Source organism: Cynocephalus volans, chromosome 8, assembly GCF_027409185.1.
Source record: "Cynocephalus volans isolate mCynVol1 chromosome 8, mCynVol1.pri, whole genome shotgun sequence".
NCBI lineage: Eukaryota > Metazoa > Chordata > Mammalia > Dermoptera > Cynocephalidae > Cynocephalus > Cynocephalus volans.
This window is the reverse complement of record NC_084467.1, coordinates 38,378,977-38,401,177: the sequence shown is the minus strand read 5'-3', so window position 1 is coordinate 38,401,177 and position 22,201 is coordinate 38,378,977. Positions and strand designations below refer to the sequence as shown.

Here is a 22,201-nt window from a genome sequence, read left to right as displayed (position 1 = left end):
ACATCCTCGTCCCCTCTCACCAGGGACTTTGGGCCCTCTTTCCCTGCTTAGCTTGCACCCACTTTTCACTCACAGCATGAGGAACAGTAGTACAAAGAGCTCTGGAGTCAGAGAGCCTGCCTTTGAATTCTCGTGGTGATTCTTTCCCTCCCCAGGTCCTCAGTTTCTTCTTTATTATGTAATAATAGCTAACATTTAGTGAGTACTTGCTATGTTCTAGGCACTGAACAAAGAACTTTATATGCTTTCTCTCACAACAACTCTATAAAAAAGATTTTTTTTAAAAAATCTTATACTACAGATAGGAAATCTAAGGCACAAAGAGGGTAGCTTCTTGCCCAGGGCCACCCAGTTGATCAGAGGTGCAACCAGGATTCTAGCCCAGGCAGTCTGGCTTCAGAGCTACTTCCCAGACCCAGGGCCCAGTGGCTTCAGGTGGAGATGGATACCATTCTTGGAGCGCAGGACCAATTGTGTTGTCTTGATAGGTGGCCGCGTAGGGTCCAGAGAGAACTCAAAGCGGAGCAAGCAGAGGGCCGTGACCACCTTCATCTCATTCAAGGCAAACTGCTGCCCAATGCAGTTCCTGCAGTGAGCAAAGCAGGGAGGCATCAGGATCTGGGGTGTGCAGAGTAATGAAATCCAATGCTCTTATTGGCCAACAAAAAGCAATAAATATTTTTGGATAAATAACTGTCTGACAGACTGATTGACCTGGGCTTAAGAAACAGATCTTGGGAGCACGCTGAGGGCTCCAGACTGAGTAGATTCACGTTGGGGTTTTGGCCTCTTTTGGGCTGACTCTCCTGTTCCACAACTTCTCAGGGATGGGAGTATGATAATGGCAAGAAGAAGGTCCCTGGAGCTTTCCTTGCTTTAGGATCACCACAAACCCAGCCTGGTCCCCCTTACCCAGAGCACCCCATTAATGATACATCCTCCACAGTGTCCTCCACCCTCACCTCCCCAATCCTGAGGGCCCAGGGATGCTGGCCTCTCCCTACCTGGGCCCGGCAGAGAAGGGCATGAAGGCAAAGGGGTGGCGTCCGGCCACATTCTCGGGGGAAAAGCACAAAGGATCAAAGACCTGAGGGGACAGACAGGTCTTGCTTAAATACCCACCAGGTCCTGGCAGAGGGTGACCCTCACAGTTCCCCGCCCAGTCTGACCTCTGAACCCAGGGCTGAGGTACCTCAGGATCAGGCCACACCGTGCTGTTCCTATGGAGGGCATAGATGTGCAGAGAGATCAGGCTGCCTGTGGGCAGAGCAGAGGCCTGGTGACCAGGTACAAGGCTAAGCACTCTTTATGAAGCTACCACATACATTTGTGCAGGATGTGCACTGCACAGCATCATATCTATGCGAATGATGCTCCTTGACTTTGTACAGGGCACAACCTGCATGGTAGTACATGACAGCCCTGATGAATATTGTCTCTTTAATCCTGACAAAAACCTTGAAAAGTAGGTGCTCTTCTCATCCTCACTTTATAGAAGAGGAAATGGAGGTTTAGAGGTAGAGGAATTTACCCATGTGTTGTGGAGTCAGGATTTGAACCCAGGGTTTTCTGAACACAAAGCCTGAGCTCTTCCTGATTAGTGGAAAGATTTGGCTAAAGGCATAGAGGGTGTCAGAGAAGCATCCACAGAACTCCAGTTCCACCCCTAAATCTATCCCATCTCACCTGCAGGTAGACAGCGGCCATCCACAAAGCTGACAGGCTTGCTGAGCTGGCGGTACACCTGGGGCACAGGCGGGTAGAGGCGAAAGCTCTCCTTGATGCACATAGTAAGATAAGTCATCTTGCCCAGATCATCCCTGCCAGTGACACAACCAGGACACTCTGGGAATGGTGAACAATGGGATCCCAGGAGAAGACAGGCCCCAGCTCAAACTCCCCACACCCTCATTCTCACCACACACTCAAGGGTCAGAGTGCACAAGGGCTCTGAGTGCCCAGGCCAGACCAGACTCAGGGTGGCCACTCAGATCCAAGGGATCTGTTTCCACTTTCCCCCATCCCCTCCTCATCTTCACTGCTAGGAGGGGAAGGCACAGGACCCTAGAAATGTATATGCACCCAGCCATCAAAGACAAGTTCACGGGAGTTTCAAGATGGCGGCGGCTGCGGCGGCTGGCGCGGAGTAGCTGAGGTGGAAAAGGTGGCCACTGGGCCTCAGGCAGCCGGGAAACTTGTGGACCTTCCTCTGGCCATCTCTTAAGGGAGGACTGCTGCTGCTGGCCGGTCGTAGGGGTTCAACGCCACTTTGCCCCCGGCAGGAGAGGCTGCCTCATTTACAGGCAACAGCTTTGAAGTGTGGAGCAGGAAAAGAACTGATTCTTAGCTGCAAAAGTGAGTCTTGAAACAGGGAACACGGCGCCAGGGCTGCTGTGGATGCAGCCAGGTTCCCGGAGGCTGGGGCCGCGCTGAAGGCGGTCAGCTGCCCTATTCAGGATTCGAGGTTTCAGGCCGGCATTAAAGAAGATTCCTGGGAGCGCCCGAGCGGCGCCGCGACTGAACAGCCCGAGGCGGCAGCGCCGAGAACACGGAAGGCAACAAACCAGAGACAGAGCGAGCGCCCGACCTGGCACAGCACTGTGAGTGATCCCTGGCACAGCTCTGTTCGGGGGGTGGATGCCCACGCGGCTTCCGCCTGCACCACCAGGCCACTCATTGCCACGGTGCTGCCTCCATTTTCCCAGGTGCGGGCAGCTCCGCCCTGCTCGGCCATCACTGAGCCTATTTGCTTGGCCTGGCGCGGGGCTTTCCGGACCCTGCGGGCCGACCTCCTCTCCCACTCCCTCCGCGGTTCTCTGGCAGGGCTGGGGGTGTGGGGCGTCCCGACCAGTTTTGGGAGGGCTAGGAAGTACGGGCGGGCCGACTGTCACTCCACCACACCCTGGACTCCGGCCCGGTAAACTTCCTGTTACTGGGAGGCAGATACCATCTCTGCGACCACCAGTTTGGAAAAAAGCCTAACGAATTTCTGGTTGGGAATAGTGTGGTAGGAGAGTTCCCAGGTCCGCTTGAACCTGCCGGAGAGCAGGCTGCAGGCGGGCACTAGACTCGGTTTATACCGGGGGGATACAAAGGTGAACAAGACCCGAGAAAGATCTACACAGTGCTACAAAGGCACCCAGAGAGACCGGTCGTCTGTGCCTAGCAGAAACCTGGTAGACTTCCTGGGCGAGGCGGTGCTGAGCAGGGTCTTGAAGGCCCAGCTGATAGACGAGGGGTGCAGAAGACACGCCCCAGCCCAGCACAGTGTGCACAGAGGGGGGAGACGTGCGGCCAGGGAGGCGGAGACTCGACAGAAACCACACACCCGGTGGGGTCGCCACTGCACGATCTAACAGCCTGGGCCAGAGCACACGGAACGGGGAGAAGTACTGTACAGAAAGTGAAAGCTCAACAGAGATCACACACCCTGTGGTACGTGATCCACCAGCCCAGCAGAGTACAAGCTGACTAGAAAGGTGGATCCCCGGAGAAGCCCAAGACCCGAGGCAACCACACACACAAGACACTAGAGGCCAACTGAGCAGTCACGGCGGGAGCCATACCAAATTGGCAACCATAGCAACATCCTAGTTAGTCATTAGTCTTAAACCGGTGGGCTGTGAAACCCCCTGCCACAATGAATAAACACCAAAAAAAAGACACCAGAAATACAAAAAATCAAGAAAGTACACCACCAAAAGTTAATAAATCTCATACTCTAGATCCTATAGAACAAGAAGCCCTTGAAATAACTGACAAGGAATTTCGAGTGATAATTCTAAGGAAACTGAATGAGATACAAGAAAACTCAGCTAGACATCATGATGAAATGAGGAAAAGTATACAGGATCTGAAAGAGGAAATATACAAGGAAATCAATGTCCTGAAAAAAAATGTAGCAGAACTTGCTGAACTGAAGAAGTTATTCAGCGAAATAAAAAACACAACGGAGAGTTTAACCAGCAGGCTTGTCGAAGTTGAAGAGAGAACCTCTGAACTTGAAGATGGGCTGTTTGAAATAACACAAGCAGACAAAAAGAAAGAAAAAAGAATCAAGGACATGGAAGAAAATCTGAGAGAGATATCAGACAACCTCAAGCGCTCAAATATCCGAGTCATGGGTATTCCAGAAGGGGAGGAAAATGGAGATTCCATTGAAAACATATTCAAAAAAATAGTGGCAGAAAACTTCCCAGGTATAGGAAAAATCACAGATCTTCAGATCCAGGAAGTTCAACGATCTCCAAACGTATTCAACCCAAAAAGGCCTTCTCCAAGACATGTCATAGTCAAATTGGCAAAACTCAGAGACAAAGAGAGAATCTTAAAAGCTGCAAGAGAGAAGCGTCAAATCACCTATAAGGGAGCCCCAATCAGGTTAACATCAGACTTTTCATCACAAACCCTAAAAGCTAGAAAGGAATGGGATGATATTTTCAAAATACTAAAAGACAAAGATTGCCAGCCAAGAATACTCTACCCTGCAAGGCTATCCTTCCGAAATGAGGGGCAAATAGTATATTTCTCAGACAAACAAAAACTGCGGGAGTTCACTACCACAAGACCACCCTTACAAGAAATCCTCAAGGGAGTACTGGGTTTGGTTCCTGAAAAATAACTACCACTGCCATAAAAACCTAAGAAAAATCTAAACCCACTAGTACAATAAAAATGGCATTCGTGAAGAGAAAACAAGCTAACAAAAACACTATCTACAACCTAAGGAACCAACAAACAAAGAAACCAAACAGTAAATCAGAAAGCAAGGAACAAAAGACACCTAAGACAACCAAACAACCAATAAAATGCTAGGAATAAATCAACACCTTTCAATAACAACTCTTAATGTTAAAGGCTTAAATTCCCCAATTAAAAGACACAGACTGGCTGACTGGATCAAAAAGCAGGACACAACTATATGCTGCCTACAAGAGACCCACCTCACCCATAAAGATTCACACAGACTAAGAGTGAAAGGATGGAAAAAGATTTACCATGCAAACAGAAAAGAAAAACGAGCTGGAGTGGCTATTCTTATATCTGACAAAATAGACTTTAAACTAAAAACCATAAAAAGAGACAATGAGGGACACTACTTAATGATAAAAGGACTGATCCATCAAGAAGACATAACAATCATAAATATGTACGCACCCAATGTTGGAGCAGCCAGATTTATAAAACAAACTCTATTAGACCTAAAGAAGGAAATAGACACTAATACCATAATAGCAGGGGACCTGAACACTCCACTGTCAATATTAGACAGATCATCTAGGCAAAGAATCAGTAGAGAAACACAAGATCTAAACAAGACTCTAGACCAATTGGAATTGGCAGATATCTACAGAACATTCCACCCAACAACCTCAGAATATTCATTCTTCTCATCAGCACATGGATCATTCTCCAGGATAGATCACATATTAGGTCACAAATCAAGTCTCAATAAATTCAAAAAAATTGGAATTATCCCATGTATCTTCTCAGACCACAATGGATTAAAACTAGAAATTAATAACAAACGAAACTCTGGAAACTATACAAACACATGGAAATTAAACAGCATTCTACTTAATGACATATGGGTCCAAGAAGAAATCAAGCAGGAAATCAAAAAGTTTATTGAAACTAATGAAAACAATGATACATCATACCAAAACCTGTGGGATACTGCAAAAGCAGTATTGAGGGGAAAATTTATTGCATTAAATGCTCACTTCAGAAGAATGGAAAGATGGCAAGTGAACAACCTAACACTTCACCTTAAAGAACTAGAAAAACAAGAACAATCCAATCCTAAAGTTAGCAGACGGAAAGAAATCATTAAGATCAGAGCAGAACTGAATGAAATTGAAAACCAAAAAACAATTCAAAAGATCAACGAATCAAAAAGTTGGTTTTTTGAAAAGATAAATAAAATTGACAAACCATTAGCATGGCTAACAAAAAAAAGAAGAGAGAAGACTCAAATAACAAAAATTAGAAATGAAAAAGGCGATATTACAACTGATTCATCTGAAATACAAGGAATCATTCGAGACTACTATAAACAACTATACGCCAACAAATTTGAAAATCTGGAGGAAATGGATAAATTTCTGGACACACACAAGCTCCCAAAACTGAACCGTGAAGACGTAGAAAATTTGAACAGACCAATAACAATAAAGGAGATTGAAGCTGTTATCAGAAGGCTCCCAACAAAGAAAAGCCCAGGACCAGATGGATTCACAGCAGAATTTTACCAAACATTCAAAGAGGAATTGACACCGATTCTTTACAAACTATTCCAAAAGATTGAAACGGACGCAAATCTCCCAAACTCATTCTATGAAGCAAACATCATCCTGATACCAAAACCAGGTAAAGATATAACCAAAAAAGAAAACTACAGGCCGATATCCTTGATGAATATAGATGCAAAAATCCTCACTAAAATACTAGCAAACAGAATACAGCAACACATACGAAAAATTATTCATCACGATCAAGTGGGATTCATCCCAGGGATGCAAGGTTGGTTCAACATACGCAAATCAATAAATGTGATACACCATATTAATAAACTCAAACACAAGGACCATATGATCATCTCTATAGATGCTGAAAAAGCATTTGATAAAGTTCAGCACTCATTCATGACAAAGACCCTCTATAAGTTAGGTATAGAGGGAAAGTATCTCAACATAATTAAAGCCATATATGACAAACCCACTGCCAATATCATCCTGAATGGGGAAAAGCTGAAAGCTTTTCCTTTAAGAACAGGCACTAGACAAGGATGCCCACTCTCACCACTCTTATTCAACATAGTGTTGGAAGTACTAGCCAGAGCAATCAGAGAAGAGAAGGAAATAAAGGGCATCCAGATTGGAAAAGATGAAGTCAAACTGTCCCTGTTTGCAGATGACATGATCCTATATATCGAACAGCCTAAAACCTCTACAAAAAAACTCTTGGAATTGATAAATGATTTCAGCACAGTAGCAGGATACAAAATCAACACACAAAAATCAGTAGCATTTCTTTTCTCCAATAGTGAACATGCAGAAGGAGAAATCAAGAAAGCCTGCCCATTTACAATAGCCACCAAAAAAATAAAATGCTTAGGAATTGAGTTAACCAAGGAGGTGAAAAATCTCTATAATGAGAACTACAAACCACTGCTGAGAGAAATTAGAGAGGATACAAGAAGATGGAAAGATATTCCATGCTCTTGGATTGGAAGAATCAACATAGTGAAAATGTCCATACTACCCAAAGTGATATACAAATTCAATGCAATCCCCATCAAAATTCCAAAGACATTTTTCTCAGAAATGGAAAAAACTATTCAGACATTTATATGGAACAATAAAAGACCACGAATAGCCAAAGCAATGCTCAGCAAAAAAAATAAAGCTGGAGGCATAACACTACCTGACTTTAAGCTATACTACAAAGCTATAATAACCAAAACAGTATGGTACTGGCATAAAAACAGACACACTGACCAATGGAATAGAATAGAGAATCCAGAAATCAACCCACACACTTACTGCCATCTGATCTTTGACAAAGGCACCAAGCCTATTCACTGGGGAAGGGACTGCCTCTTCAGCAAGTGGTGCTGGGATAACTGGATATCGATATGCAGGAGTATGAAACTAGATCCATACCTCTCACCGTATACTAAAATCAACTCAAAATGGATTAAGGATTTAAATATACACCCTGAGACAATAAAACTTCTTAAAGAAAACATAGGGGAAACACTTCAGGAAATAGGACTGGGCACAGACTTCATGAATATGACCCCAAAAGCACGGGCAACCAAAGGAAAAATAAACAAATGGGATTATATCAAACTAAAAAGCTTCTGCACAGCAAAAGAAACAATTAAAAGAGTTAAAAGACAACCAACAGAGTGGGAGAAAATATTTGCAAAATATACATCTGACAAAGGATTAATATCCAGAATATATAAGGAACTCAAACAACTTTACAAGAAGAAAACAAGCAACCCAATTAAAAAATGGGCAAAAGAGCTAAGTAGGCATTTCTCTAAGGAAGATATACAAATGGCCAACAGACATATGAAAAAATGCTCAACATCACTCAGCATCCGGGAAATGCAAATCAAAACCACATTGAGATACCATCTAACCCCAGTTAGGATGGCTAAAATCCAAAAGACTATGAACGATAAATGCTGGCGAGGCTGCGGAGAAAAAGGAACTCTCATACATTGTTGGTGGGATTGCAAAATGGTGCAGCCTCTATGGAAAATGGTATGGAGGTTCCTTAAACAATTGCACATAGATCTACCATACGACCCAGCCATCCCACTGTTGGGAATATACCCAGAGGAATGGAAATCATCAAGTCGAAGGTATACCTGTTCCCCAATGTTCATCGCAGCACTCTTTACAATAGCCAAGAGTTGGAACCAGCCCAAATGCCCATCATCAGATGAGTGGATACGGAAAATGTGGTACATCTACACAATGGAATACTACTCAGCTATAAAAACGAATGAAATACTGCCATTTGCAACAACATGGATGGACCTCGAGAGAATTATATTAAGTGAAACAAGTCAGGCACAGAAAGAGAAATACCACATGTTCTCACTTATTGGAGGGAGCTAAAAATTAATATATAAATTCACACACACATACACACATACACACACAAACCTGGGGGGGGGGAAGAAGATATAACAACCACAATTATTTGAAGTTGATACAACAAACAAACAGAAAGGACATGGTTGGGGGGGAGAGGGGGAGGGAGGTTTTGGTGATGGGGAGCAATAATCAGCTACAATGTATGTATATCGACAAAATAAAATTTAAAAAAAAAAAATAAAAATAAAAATAAAAAAAATAAAAAAAAAAAAAAAGACAAGTTCACTTCTGTGTCTCTCAGGGCCCCACAGAAGCCCACAAGGGACAGTTCTTTAGGTTCTGTTTGGTATTCTCTTTAGAGCTGTAATGCGAAGGAACAGAGACTGACACCCATTGGGTGAATAAACCAACCAATGTTCATGCATTGTTCAATGCATGAACAATGACAAGACCAGGTAAACGTGTGTGTGTGTGTGTGTGTGTGTGTGTGTGTGTGTGTGTGTGTGTGTGCACGTGCATGTATAAATATAATATACATATATGTATTTCTCTTTTTCCTTTAGCCACCAGGAAGCTCAGACCCAGTATGAGGTCCAGTTGTAATACTGTGCAATACCTTATTACAGAGCCCCAAACTCCAAGTCTTTTTTCCCCGTGGTCCTGATTTTTCATTTGTGTTTTACTATTTTATTGAATGTGTCACTAAGTTGCATCAAGTTCCAGATGGAATGAAATGAAAATAAAATAAATATTTCAGCTCCCTTCCTCAGGCTGTGTTCATATTGTTACCCAGCCAAGAATGTGCAGCTCTCTTTCTTTGCCTAAGTTTAACCCTCCTTAAAAAGTCAATGCGAGCCCCACCCCTTCCCTCTGCCCTCAATATCCAGGCCACTCAACCCTGCGGTTTTCTCTAGCTTTTGATTATGTAAGTTTGTTTCTCTAAAGACTCTCCAAGGGCAGCAACTTGGCTCCTCCTCCTCCTCTTCCCATCTGCACCCCTGTTAGCACCTGGCCTGTGGCTGAACACGCTGGGAGGTCTCCAACATCCAACCAATAAAAATGGGCAACAGAAGCGTCATCCTCCAAGTCTCAGACCCTGGATTTACAGGTCAGTCCTCCTCAAGTGTATCTAAATTTCTCCCATCGACTGAGCATTTTCTGTGCCTCTGGTGCATTCCTAGCCCTGTGCTGGAACAGCCCAGGATCCCAGAGAGAAAGTGAGGTGCCTGTTGGGATCAAAGGCTGGAAGGGAGGAGAAGCTGGGAGAGGGACATGTGGGCAGTGGGGCAGGGAAGCCTGTGAGAGATTCCCAGAGATCGTGCTATAAAGAGGGGTCGGGGTCAATTTGTGTCGTGTCCAGAAATTCAGTCCCGGCCAAGAAACAGGGAGGAACAATTGAAAGTTCTTAAGTGGTGGAGTTTGGGAAATAGTCTTTTCTCCTTCACCAGAGGGAGATACATGGAGTCTGGAGGCTACATACTGCCACCCAAAGGCAGGTGGCCAGGGACTGGGTGTCCAGGCTCTGTTCATCCCCCATTTCCACCTTCTCTCCCAGCCCTGCCTACTCTCTCCAGGAACCCAGAAGGGTAGTCAGGTTCTGCCATCAGAGGGAGTCAGCACATAGAAAGTCAGCCTCCTATTGACAACTGTCTCTATGTGACACATCTGAAAAGGCTCCATTTTGGGAGAATGGGCTCAAGGGTACATCCATACTCAGTCACCCAAAAAACCTACAGCACTGGACAGGCTGGGCACAGGACAGCCGTGCTGCTCTCACCTAGTTTGCAGGACGGCCCTGTGTTGTCCTTCGATGGCACAGGACAGGCTGGGCACAGCTCTTCCCTGGGGCTGAGTGGGATAGGCTGGGCTCACACTTAGCCTGACTCACCACTGGAAGGAGTCCCGGTCCCCTAGGATCTCGCAGGCCTCCTCCCTACAGCGACGCTGATGCTCAGGGTACAGGGCCATGCAGTAGAGAAACCAGGAGATGCCACTGGTAGTGGTGTCATGGCCTTCAAACATGAATGTGTCCACTTCAGCCCGGAGGTCTGCATCTGACAGCTTGACCCCATTTTCATCCTGGGTTAGGGAAGGTATAAAGACAGCTCAAGGCATCCGAAGTAGGTACCGAGAACTCCTAACACTAGCTGTCAATAGTTGTCAAATGTAGGGCTGGGAGAGGAGGTGAAAGCTCCTTTTCAGGCTGGGATTGAGACCTTTCCCAAATTTCTTTCTTCCAAGCCCAGCCTAGATACCTCCTGCTCCAGGAAGCCCTCCCTGATCTCTCTGGCCAAGTGACCTGTGACCTTATCCAGCCCTGACTGTCAGCTCTGCTCGCTTGGCACATGGAATGTCACCTGGCAGAGGAAAGCATCTTTATCAGCATCCATCTACTATCTCCTCCACTAAACTGTAAATGTCTGGAGGGCAGGGCCAGGTCTTGCCCATCTCTGAATCCTAGCACAGGAACTAAGCCAGGGGAGAAGCTCAGTGAGTCTGTGGAGTGAATGAATAAAGGACCAACTGAATGAATTAATTGATGAATTAATGAAGTCTAAGATCCTATGGTACCAAGATTCTTAGGGATCTTAGAAGTCTAGAAATGTCTTCAGGCCGCTACCATGTGACTTAGGCTCCCAACTACATCTCTCTGATGCCACAATCCAGCTACACACACCTTGCACCTGCCCACCTCTGAACCTTCACTGATATGTGTCATGGGACAAGAAACAAGTTATATTTGCTGGGTAAAGAGGGGGAAATGCTTACCATCTCCTTCTGCTGTCCAGTGAGCTCTGTCCTAGGAGGGCAGTCTGAAGACCCCTCTGGGACTAGTTCTCAGGTAGGGGTGGGCAACTGCGCACTCACCTGAGCACGCAGGAGAATGTCCAGGAAGTCCAGGTGTCTCCGGTTCTGGATCTTCTTCTGCTCTTTCTCATCCTGCAGGGCTGCCTTCCGCTCCCTGATGACCTGGTCTGGCTCAGAAGGACAGGGTGTTGCTGCTTGGGAACCCACCCTCTGCCCAAAGGGGAACTGACGTCCTGCAATGGGAGGGAGTGCAGAGGGGCAGGGAGGAGGAACCCCGACTTCCTAGGGGTGGACCCTGAAGGAAAGGCCCACCTGTATGGTTGTGGGCCACTTGGCAGGCCTGCAGGAAGCGGCGGCCATGTGGGGTGAGCCAGTAGATGAAGTCGTTATGGTACTGGAAGGACTCAAGGCGCTGCTGCATCAGCAGAGTGAGATCTCTGACTGCCAGGTAGTAGCTGCTGTCCCTGCTTAGCCGAGGGTGGCGGAGAGGGCAGCTCAGACACTGACCCAAGAACAGAGCCCAGAGCAGCACCCTTGCAGGATCCAACCCAACCACAGTTCTTCCTGCCCTTCCTCTTCCTGTCTTTAAGCCCCCTCACTAGAGTCAGAGATGTCTCCCCACCATGAGCATGGTCTGGCTCCCCCTGAGCTGGGGCTCCCTAGGACAGGACCCTATATTGTCACATACCAGAGCCTAGGAGCCCTGCCAACTCTCCCCTCCAAGCAGGCTTAGGAGGAGAATGTGATCAGCCCTGAGGTGCCTCCTGACCTGTCGTCCAGGCCGCTCTCTCCTCTCCCAAAGGTGCACTTCATGAGTGAGTCCAGTGCCATGCGGCCCACATCGCAGAAGATGTCAAAGGACTTACCCTCACCGGCCTTTTCCTCCCACTTGTCCTAGAGCCCAGAGAAAGGAGGCAATGTGGGGGCCAGCTGGGCTGGATGCCCCTCCACCCTGCCCTCCAAGACCTATAACCTGTCCTCTGCCACCAAGCCCCCTTCACACACACAATCCCAGTGCCTCCCTGCCGTCTATCCTGCTGGAATGTGAGGGTGGGGCAGCAGGAGTTTGGCAGCCTCTTGGCTTCAGGCTCAGAAGGCAAGACCAGGTAACAGATCTTGAGCAGCACATAGTCAGGGCACCTTATAAGGGAACAGAAGGGCCAAGAGATGGTGAGCCCAGCACAGCCTGTGTGTAAATTAGGCCTGCAGTAATGCTGGGAGGAGCTTCCTGCAAGGAGAAAGATGAGCCTGGGTGACGTTTGGGATTACCCAGTCCTGAGACTCTCAGACTGATCCCTGACATGCCTGATAGACATGAGTTGTAGCGACATTATTTTAGGCACTCGTGGTAGGCAGAAAATAAGGAGGAGACACTTTCTGGATATGAGAGGCTTTCCTGATACACTTAAATATAGGCAGCCCTCAAATCTGCTATAGGAGGAGCCTTATAAAGGCCTCATAGAGCCTTTGTTCGCAGAAGAAAGAGGGCTGGGTCTCCTGGTGGACGAGGCCCAGGGCTGCCTGGGCACCCAGAGCTTCAACACCTAGTCAGCGGTGGCACGCAGCAGGTGTGGACTTGCAGCCATGGCATGCAGCAGGTATGGATTTGCAGCTGTGGCATGCAGCAGGTGTTGGTGTGCATCTGTGGCGTGCACAGGTGTCAGCAGAGCAGCACTTTGATCCTGCTATTGCACTCAGAATGGAGCCTAGGGGCCTCATCAATTCTCCCCACTGCAAAGCACCACCTGCCCTCCCCCAGGGCAAAATCAGGATGGGGAGGGGCTGACCCAGCAGCCGACAGCCTCCAGGAGCCTGGCGCAGGTAGCTCACCAGCATGACACGCGTGGAGTCAGCAAACACAGCCACATAGGGCTTCAGCACATCATAATGGAAGCCAGGTGTGAGCAGCTTGCGGTGCTGAAACCACTTGGACCCCTCCAGAACCAGCAGGCCTTTCCCTGGGGAAGGCATGAGAGAGGGAGGACTGGTCAGTCCAGGCAATACCACACCAGCCCCAGCATCCTGGGGCCACGCACGCCCCACCCCACTTTATCCCTGAGTCTGGAACCCTCCGGGGGTGGGCCACTAAGAGACCCAGTATTACCCTCTTTGCCCTCACCCCCAGGCTGCCGGGGCCTCAGAAACCAGAGGTGGCAGCAGTTCTTGGCTGAGTGAGCTCCCTCCTCAGGACAAGACAACTCAGTTTTTGCCTCTCAGCTGTACCCATAAAGCCTGGGCTCCAGGGACTTGTGTCAGGATGACACTGGGCTCAGACAAAGGAGATGCATCTCCCTGAGGACAGCCAGGCAGAAAGGAAGCCAGCTGGGCCTTGACTCTCAGCTGCTGAGACTGAGGCCATAGCTTCAGGACCTGGGGAACAATCTGCTGTGCTTGCACCTCATGGCCTCAGACAGGACCCTATCCTCCTACTCCCTACCCCCAAACACATCCACAAACCCAGAGTTAAAATGCATTATTGTTTTCAAAACTGCCTCTTCATATTCCTAAGCCTTTTCTGTCTGTCCTTTCATCTTACTCTCCATTTGATAATTGAAGACAGAGTTAGAATCACAAAAAGATTTCCCTGTTATTGGGTGAGTGAATAGGTTTGGGAATTTTTTTTTTTTTTCCTCTTGGCCCTGCCCCTTCTCAGCTCCCAGGAAGATGGTGAGGATTCCATGGGATCATGAGTAACAGACAGGCTTTGGAGAAGCATATGGCCTTGGCTCAAGAATACTCAATGGCTCCCACCTATCCTAAACATCAAACCACACTCCTCATTCTGACAGTCCAGTCCTTCCTGCCCAGTCTCATCTCCCAGCCACACTGTGCCTTCCAGGCACTCAGACAGCCTTGCCGCCTCTGGTAACACCAGCCATGGTCCTATACTTTCCTCAGACACTTGTCCTGGACTACACTGCCTATAAAAGTCTCCTATAGGACAAACTCTAGTGCCACCTCCTCCGGGAAGCCATTCTTCACACTCATTCTTCAGAGTCTTGTCCTGCCAGTCCAGGCAAGAACACAGGCCAGGCAAGAGAAGGTGCCTGGGTCCCACTTCCCCAGCCAACTAGGAGCTCTCCTGCTCCTCCTCCGTCTCCCCACTGAACAGCCAAGCTTAGGATGGGCACCTGGGGCCAGGCTGTCCAGTTGATGAAATAACTGACTGGAAGGGGAAGGGCAGGACCCTGGTCACCCAGCTCCAAGGGTCTGGGGTGGGAAGGGCAGGAAAGGCAAGCATTCACTCACCAGTCCACTGGAGGAAGAAGTTATACACATCCGGGGCCTTAGGGTCTGCAGGAGAAAGAGAAGATAGGGTAGAGTGGAGACAGGAGGTTCCCAGAGAAGGCTTATTGATGAATAGTGTGAGGACCTCAGCCACCCTCTTCCCAGACTTAAAGCACAGACCCAGGCCTCCTCCCCACATTGTGCCCTGAGCCCTCTGCTCTCAGGAAGCCCCAGCCTTTTCCAGGAGCACCTCACCTCCACGGCTGTACACAGCTTTGGCATAGTCGGGCTCATAGATGTTCAGGAAGCCAAGCAACTGTCCAAACCAGAGTGGGTGAGCATAGGGAAACTGGTGGGCCCAGGACACCACTTTATCCAGGCTCCCTGTCTGCTGCATCTGAAATGATGACAGAAGGCCAGGGCCACTCAGGAACCCAGCGTCACCAGCCAACCTCAAGACCCTGGGAGTGGAAGGGAGGAGGCTGGCCAGGCAGGCCCTGGGACTTCCCTCCCTCCTCCTGCACCCCCTCTCCTGAACATTCCTCGGCCCAGCCACTGATCTCAGTCCAGTTCTGCTCTTACAAAGGTGCCTAGTGCCTGAGATGATGCTCCTCCAAATCCCCTCCGTGGCCTCTTCCCAAGCTGCATTTTCTCCCTGGAGGCTTTCACCTACTCTGTGGCTCACCTTGCCATCTACCTGCCGGTGATTCCTCAATCCACAGTGTGTCCCAGCTTATCTTTCTCCTGAGGTCCAGAAACATCAGCAAACCCCACCCGACTCCCCCACTGACATCTCTGCATGACCTCCTCCAGGCCCCTCAGACCCAACATTTCCAAACTCATGTTCATGCACACATGTCTACACATCGGGTTTGCCCCCAAAACTGCCCGCCTCCCATACCTAGGAATAGAACCACCACATCCACCCCCGTACTATCACTCATACATGGAAGTAGTTTTCTCCATGGTTTAGAGCAATACCAAGGGGGACACACTGGGGGAGCTGCCCCTCCCCGCTGCAGGCCCACCAAGTGACTTTTACATTGGAATCAGCAAACCAGAGCTAAGAGAGCCACATGTACCAGCTCACAGGAGGAGAACCCCACCATGAAACTCTCCAAATCCAGTACCCACGGCTCCCATGTCCAGACACTGACAGGTGCTGCACCCTCTGAGCCTCCTCTTTCTGGGTCTCAGATGCCCACATTTTAAAATTACACATAGTGTTGGGAGAATAGAGCAGTTTAATCAGGCCCTGTCACCTCAGGGCCAGTTGGGGGTGGTTCAGTAAACAAATTGTGTGTGTGTAGGTATGTGGGTGGGTGGAGTTGGCACCGCAGTCTGGCTGGTATCTGCCTCGGGCGGCCGCCACCACCCACACAGCCATGCTTTTCCAACCTATGTCTTCCAAGGACCTGTTTGCTGGTTACCTAGCTCATAGACCTGCGTGTGAGGGGTCTGGTGACCCAGCCTGGCATGTGAGGAGTCTGGTGACCCAGCCTGTCATGTAAAGGGTTTGTGACCCAGTCTGTGAACAGGCTTGAGGGGTCTGTGAGCTCCAGACCTAGCCCTAGCTCGACAATTGGCCCAGTCAGCAGGATTACAGGCAGGTAAAAGAGCCCTACAACTGGCGTAGTCGAGGAGCTTTACACACAGAAATTCATTCCTCCTGGTTACGATTCAGTCTTGTGGCTCAAGGGATCCTTTCCTCTCTTTAGGTGACTTTGCCAAATTCTGCTCTGATCCAGCTATGTTGATGCCTCAAAGCCCCAAGGACAATCTTTGTTCCCCTTTTCCTAGTGCATGAAGGGGACCTCACTGAAACCCTCATGTCTGGTTATGGTGGAGGCCTTGATGCCTCCCTCTCCCATGCCCACCACACCAAGACCCAGCCTGCTCTACCTCTCACTCCTCTCCATCCCACCAGCTTTCTCTTTAACATCTGCCTGGATCACTTCCACCCTCGTCTCCCTGCCTCCTATTTGCCCTCAGCTGATCTATTCACTGCCTCAAAGTCAAAGTGATCTTTCTAAAACACAAGTCTGACTTTGTCCCTCCCTTGCTTAAGTCCCTTCAATGGCTCCCCATTGCCCTCAGAATACAGTAAAGCCTTTTGACATGGCCTCAAGGATCTAGGTGACCTGCCCCTACCCACCTCCAGCCTCACCCTCCATTCTGTCCTCCCTCTCGCCACTCCAGAAGTGCTGAGCTACTTACACAGGCAGATTCTAGACCTCAAACGATAATTTCATTTCCTAAACACACAATGTTCTTTCTAGCCTCTCCCTTTTTGCACAGGGAGTGTCCTCTGCCTTTCCTTCTGCACTTGCACAGGCTACTACTTCCAGCTCTTTTAGGATTTGTCTCAGCATCACTTCACTGGACCTTCCCTGACTCTTCAGGCTGACGGGAGGCCATTCTCTAGGACCAGGATCTGTAGCACTTGTGCTGTGCTGTCCATCTCTCCTAAAGACCTGGTTCCTCTAGAGCAGGCTCTTTGACTTGTTTCTTCATCCTCTGGCCTCAGCATAGGGCCAGACCTGGAGTTTTGATCAGACAATGCTCGTTGCTTGGGAAAAGAGGAACCAAAGACTGGTTTGATTTGGGAGAAAGAAAGAGGACGAAGGAAGCAAATGCCTCAGGGTGTTATGCAGCAAGAATCCTTCTACAATAATCTAACACCTGATATTTATCTGCCCAGCAGTTTCAAAGTACCTGTACTTTACCATTTCTATCCTCTCCTAATCCAGCAGGGTAAGGATGATTATCTCCATTTTATCGATAAGGAAACAGAAACACAGAAAGGTGAAGTGACTCACCTAACAGGGCACAGAAAAGGCCCGTGATAAATGTTTGCTGAGTGAAGATGAGCCACAGCCCCGTCTTCACTATACAAGGTCAATGGGATGTCACAGCAATGGGCAGGGCTGGGAAAGAGGCCTCTGCAGTCTCAGGGAGTCACGGCTCCTTGGGCTGGGAGCTGGCATTCTCCCCTGTACACACACACACACACACACACACACACACACACACACACACACACACACACACACTCTCTCTCTCTCTCTCACAGGTCAGATTTGTTGGCCCCTCCCAGGCGGTCCCAACCTCAGGCCAACAATATATGGCTGAGCACCTAGTATGTGCAAAGTCCTCTCTGTGCTAGAAGAAAAGGACGTGCCCTTGCCTCAAGGGGACACATTCTGAGAACTAAGGAGGATGCAGGTGGATGCTACTAATGCCTCCAGGCTGTAACTGGAGACCAAGAAGAGAGACATTAATCTTGATGGACAGCTCTTCTGTGCCCCCATGCCTTCACCCACCAGTCTTTCTTTCCTTTCTACTGCCACCAGTGCTGGGCCTAGGAATCAAATTTGCAGTTACCTTTTATGGACTGATCATGTCCTGAATTAAAATGCAGGAATCCCTGGACCCAGCCTTGACTCAATTCCTGACTTAGGCAAATACCTTGCCTCCTCTGAACCTGTTCCCTCATCTTTACATTAGAGAAAATAATCCCCACTATGCCCTCCCCATTTGTCAGGTTCAGGTGTGGATACAAACAAGAGAAGAGGTGCCAAGCTCTGGAGGAATGCAGAAGTGCTGCTGTGCCTGTGATGCTTCCCTAAGAAACCTTTGTAGTGCCCAAGAGCCACCACCCCTCCAACCCTTCCCCACCCTACTGGGTGCCAAGCAAAAGCCTTTCAGATAGTTAGAGCCAAGAAGCCAGACCGAGGCTATGTTCCAGGCCCTCCGCACACTCTCAAGGTGGGGGCAGGAACAGCTAGGGGGAATACAGCAGCCATCTCTGACATGGGGATGGGGGAGCAAGGTCCCTGTCCTAGGGAAGCCCACTGGCTGAGGATAAACCCAACTCTGATAGAGACATGTAGAAGTGGAGGGGGCATGAGAGGAAAGGGATGAATTTCTCTCTAAATGCCTCTCATGCCCCATTAGCGTCAGACTTCAACTTTCCCATGATCCTCCTCTGGTACTTAGCAAAGCCTTTCCCAAACCCTCCTGGTCCCTCGGCTTTTCTTCTCTGTCACTCTCTCTCCTCTGTAAGTACCCACCCCCTCCTCTCCAACATTCACTGTTGGTTCATTCAGTGCTGCCTATTCTGTGCCAGGCTTGGCACTGGACCTTGAGGGTACAGGGATGAATCAGACCAGATCTCCATCCTCCAGGGGTCACAGTCTAGTGGGGAAGATGAGCAAGTAAATAGAAGATGACAACCCAACAAGACAAGCACTGAGAAAAAAAGAACGGGGCTGGTGTGGAATCCCGGGGAGGCACCTCTCCCGGCTTGGAGCAGGGAAGGTGCTGATGTTTGTCTCCCCTCCAGACAGAAAGCTCCTTGACAGCCCAGTCCTGGTTCCGATGCATTTGCCTGACCCACTCTTTTCTTTCCCGGATGTCCCAGGATACATGCAGATTACTAAGCCATCTAAAAAGGGTCATCTGTAGGGGCAAGAATAACCCCAGAGGTCAAGCTCATTTCCAGTGTCAGTCAGGAAGAAAGGCAACCACCCAGACTGAGAATGAGGAAAATGGATTCAGGAGGTGGGAGAAGGAACTATGTCTCTCTCTGAGCCTTAATCTCTGACACCTATAGCTGGGTTTCCAAACCTGGCTGCAGATCAAAACACTTGGGAAGGTTTTTAAATTCAGACTCCTACTCTCAATCTGACATATTAGAATCTCCAAGGGCTGGAGGCCCAGGAATCTGCTTCTCCCAGTTGATTACAATTCCCTGTCCTGTGTTTAGAAACCTCTTGTCTATCCCCATGACAGGAGGGAACTAAGGTTTTCCTGAGAGTGAGTGCTAGGGTGGTCCCCACCACCCTGAGGTAAGCAGAGGACAAGCCAGGATCTGAACCCAGGAAGATGTCACAGCTACTGAGCCATCCATAGGCATGGCAGGGAGAGCCCCACCTCTGGGAGCACCAGCTGCTTGGATGCTCTGGACTGCCTCTTATGTGACAGCATTCATCTCTACTGTCACTTTCATTTTCTGCTTTAGAAATGGAAATCTTTAAACTGTGCAGAACAAAGAAGATACTGATTAAGCTGTACATGATTGTCTGGTTCTGTCAGGCTCTCCAGGGACTTTGGTTTTTCTCCAATGCCGTCACCCAGCCTTCAGCAGAGCCTTGTCTGGACTTTGAGACTCAGAATAATGGCAAGGATTCTGTAGTCCGCTTGGTCCCCCAGCTTTGAAGCCCCTCCTGCTTCTGAAGCCAGCTTCAAAGGCAGGAATGAGGGAGACATCGGGGGGGAAGGCTGAACAGGAACTATGGCTCCCCAGACATCACACCTGTGCCAAGTTTCAGTCTCTCTCCACAGTCCCCAGGGTATTGGGCCTGGTTCTCTAAAGGAAGGGAGGCTATTTTTTCTTTCTCCACCCCACCTTCTCCCCCACGTACCTCGAGAGCATGCCCGAAGAGCCAGTGGGTAGGGGGTCCTGGGAAGCTGTCCATGGCCCTGGCCAACTTCTGCCTCCGCAGTAGGAGGCAGCTGAGCTTCAGGAAGCCTAAGACCAAGATCAGTCCAGAAGCCCACAGGCCCAGGTGGGAGAGGATCGGGGAGAAGAGGGCAAGCACCATGGCTAGAGTTTCAGCCACCAGCCTCTGACCCACCTCCAGCTGCCCCTGGGTTCCTTTGAATCTGGACCCACTCCCAGACACGCCCTGCAGCCAGCAGCAGCCCAGGCTGGGCTGAGCGCCACAGGGCGGAGACAGCAATTCTAAAAGTCATAGGCAACAGAAGAAAGAGCCTGGCGACTTCTCCCAGAACTCCGCTGAACAGAGACCAGGCAGTATGCTTCAAAGAAACCAGACAATGGGCATTCCCCCTTGGTTCCTTGGAGGAGCAAACAGATGGCAATTCACAATTCAACTGCCCTTTCATACAAGCACTGTATATGTTTCAGGCACTTTTTTACATGCTACCTTATCTAACCCAAAGAACAAAGAGGTCATAGGTACTTGCTCTTTATACCCATTTCCCAGATAATAGAACTGAGGCTCAGCTTGCCTATGCTTTCTTACAAAAAGCTGCCACTGTCCCCTTCCACTGTCCCCTTGGGAGGGCTTGCACATATGCCAGGCTCGTGACTCTTCAGGTCTTTTTTGTGTGTGAGGCACCTTCAGGGACAAAGTTCTAACCCCAGAAGGGAGATTTTGAGTCAGAAAAGGTCCAACTCCACTCCTAAAACCATAAAATAAACTTGACACTCAGGAACATATATTACTTTCAGGGTGATGAGGAGAGCTCATCAAATCCAATCCCTCCTGGATAGATGGAGCCGCTTAGACTCACAGAGGGGCAGGGAAATATCCAAAGTTGCACAGCAAGGCAGTGGCAGCTCTCAGCTCCACATCCGAGGGTTCTGTTGAAGAACAAGCTTGACCCAGGTCCCATCTTGCCTGGAGAGAGTCTGTTGCTTCTCCTTCCAGTATTGAGTTGTATCAGTCAGGGTTCCAGTAGAAACAAAATTCACTGCAAATGCTTCAGATGAAGAGATTTGGATGCAGAGTTCCTTTCATAGTGGGCAGAGTTAAGGCCACAAACAAGGTAGGATGTGGCATACAGAGAGTAGCAACAACAGGAAACCCATCAGCCCATCAATCCTAGGCTGAAGGAGCAAGGGAAGAGATAGTGTTTCTGGAGCCTGGTGGAAGCTTTATTTATGGGGGACACAGTTATTCACAGAGGAGTGATGCTGGAACAGGGCAAAAACAGAAGAAATGTCCCAAACCCTTTCCTCTCCCACCCTCAGGTCTCTCACTGGTGTCTCCCGTCAGCCAACCCAACCAGAAGTGAGATGGCATGGAAGCCTGGGAAGTCAGTCGCAAAAGTCAGCCTCCCAGGAGGGAGAGAAGAGCAAAGACTGAGAGGGTCTGGCAGTGGGATGACAGGAGCAAACTAGCACACAGCAGGACTTGCAACTCAGATCTCAGAAAGCCAAAATGTGCCTCCTTCAAGCTTCCACCCATTGGTCTTATTTCTGCCCTCAAGGTCCCTCATACAAAACTTTTAACTGTAAAATAAAAGCTTGGAGATAACCCTAATCCAATAGTGTGCTGGGACAGGCTGGCACTGGCTCTCAAGAGCAGATTGGGGGCATCACTTTCCAATTCTGTGTTCACTGGCATTTCAGCTTGAAATCAGCCATAATGGGAGTATTTACACCACAGAAATTGGCAAACACTGCAAATCAATACTTTTCCTCATGGAGAACAAGTTGTTATTCAATTTCCAGCACACCAATACCCCAAACCCCAGGCTGCAGAGTTAGCAGCTCTCCTTGACCACTGGTGCTTGCCTAAAAGGTACTGACCACCATTATGCAAGACTGTAGAACAAGACTGGAAGGCTCCTTTTCAGACTCCTGGGAAAAGAAATCTTTAGGTTTTTTAGACATTATGAATTCCCATTTGTCAGAGGAAGCCTGGGGAGTAGGGAAGGGAAGGTGTTAAGGAGACAGGAGACACTGAGACTGCCTTTATTCAAATCCTTCCCAGTAGCTCTTCTCCTCCAGGAAGCAT

General features: G+C 48.7%; 1 protein-coding gene across 1 annotated transcript; it reads right to left on the bottom strand.

Moving 5' to 3' along the window:
* Nucleotides 1–338: 338 nt before the first annotated feature.
* On the bottom strand, nt 339–20,257 carry LOC134383152 (cytochrome P450 4B1). The gene is made up of 12 exons (XM_063103979.1): nt 20,078–20,257; nt 14,907–15,048; nt 14,673–14,717; nt 13,254–13,381; nt 12,193–12,317; nt 11,736–11,887; nt 11,484–11,590; nt 10,504–10,694; nt 1,687–1,820; nt 1,193–1,257; nt 1,005–1,087; nt 339–586 (listed from the first exon to the last, which is right to left on the bottom strand). Exons 1-12 carry the CDS (start codon nt 20,255–20,257, stop codon nt 403–405), a joined length of 1,536 nt encoding a protein of 511 aa, XP_062960049.1. The 3' UTR covers nt 339–402.
* Nucleotides 20,258–22,201: the final 1,944 nt, after the last annotated feature.

Bases quoted from the DNA above. Each gene is read 5' to 3' on its own strand.
- LOC134383152 (XM_063103979.1), bottom strand. From the start codon at position 20,257: ATGGTGCTTGCCCTCTTCTCCCCGATCCTCTCCCACCTGGGCCTGTGG. The intron at 13,382-14,672 runs GTGAGTGAATGC...TGCCTTCCCCAG, and splicing joins CTTCTTCCTCCAGTGGACTG to GGAAAGGCCTGCTGGTTCTG. The intron at 11,888-12,192 runs GTCAGGAGGCAC...TCGGCTAAGCAG, and splicing joins GAGAGCGGCCTGGACGACAG to GGACAGCAGCTACTACCTGG.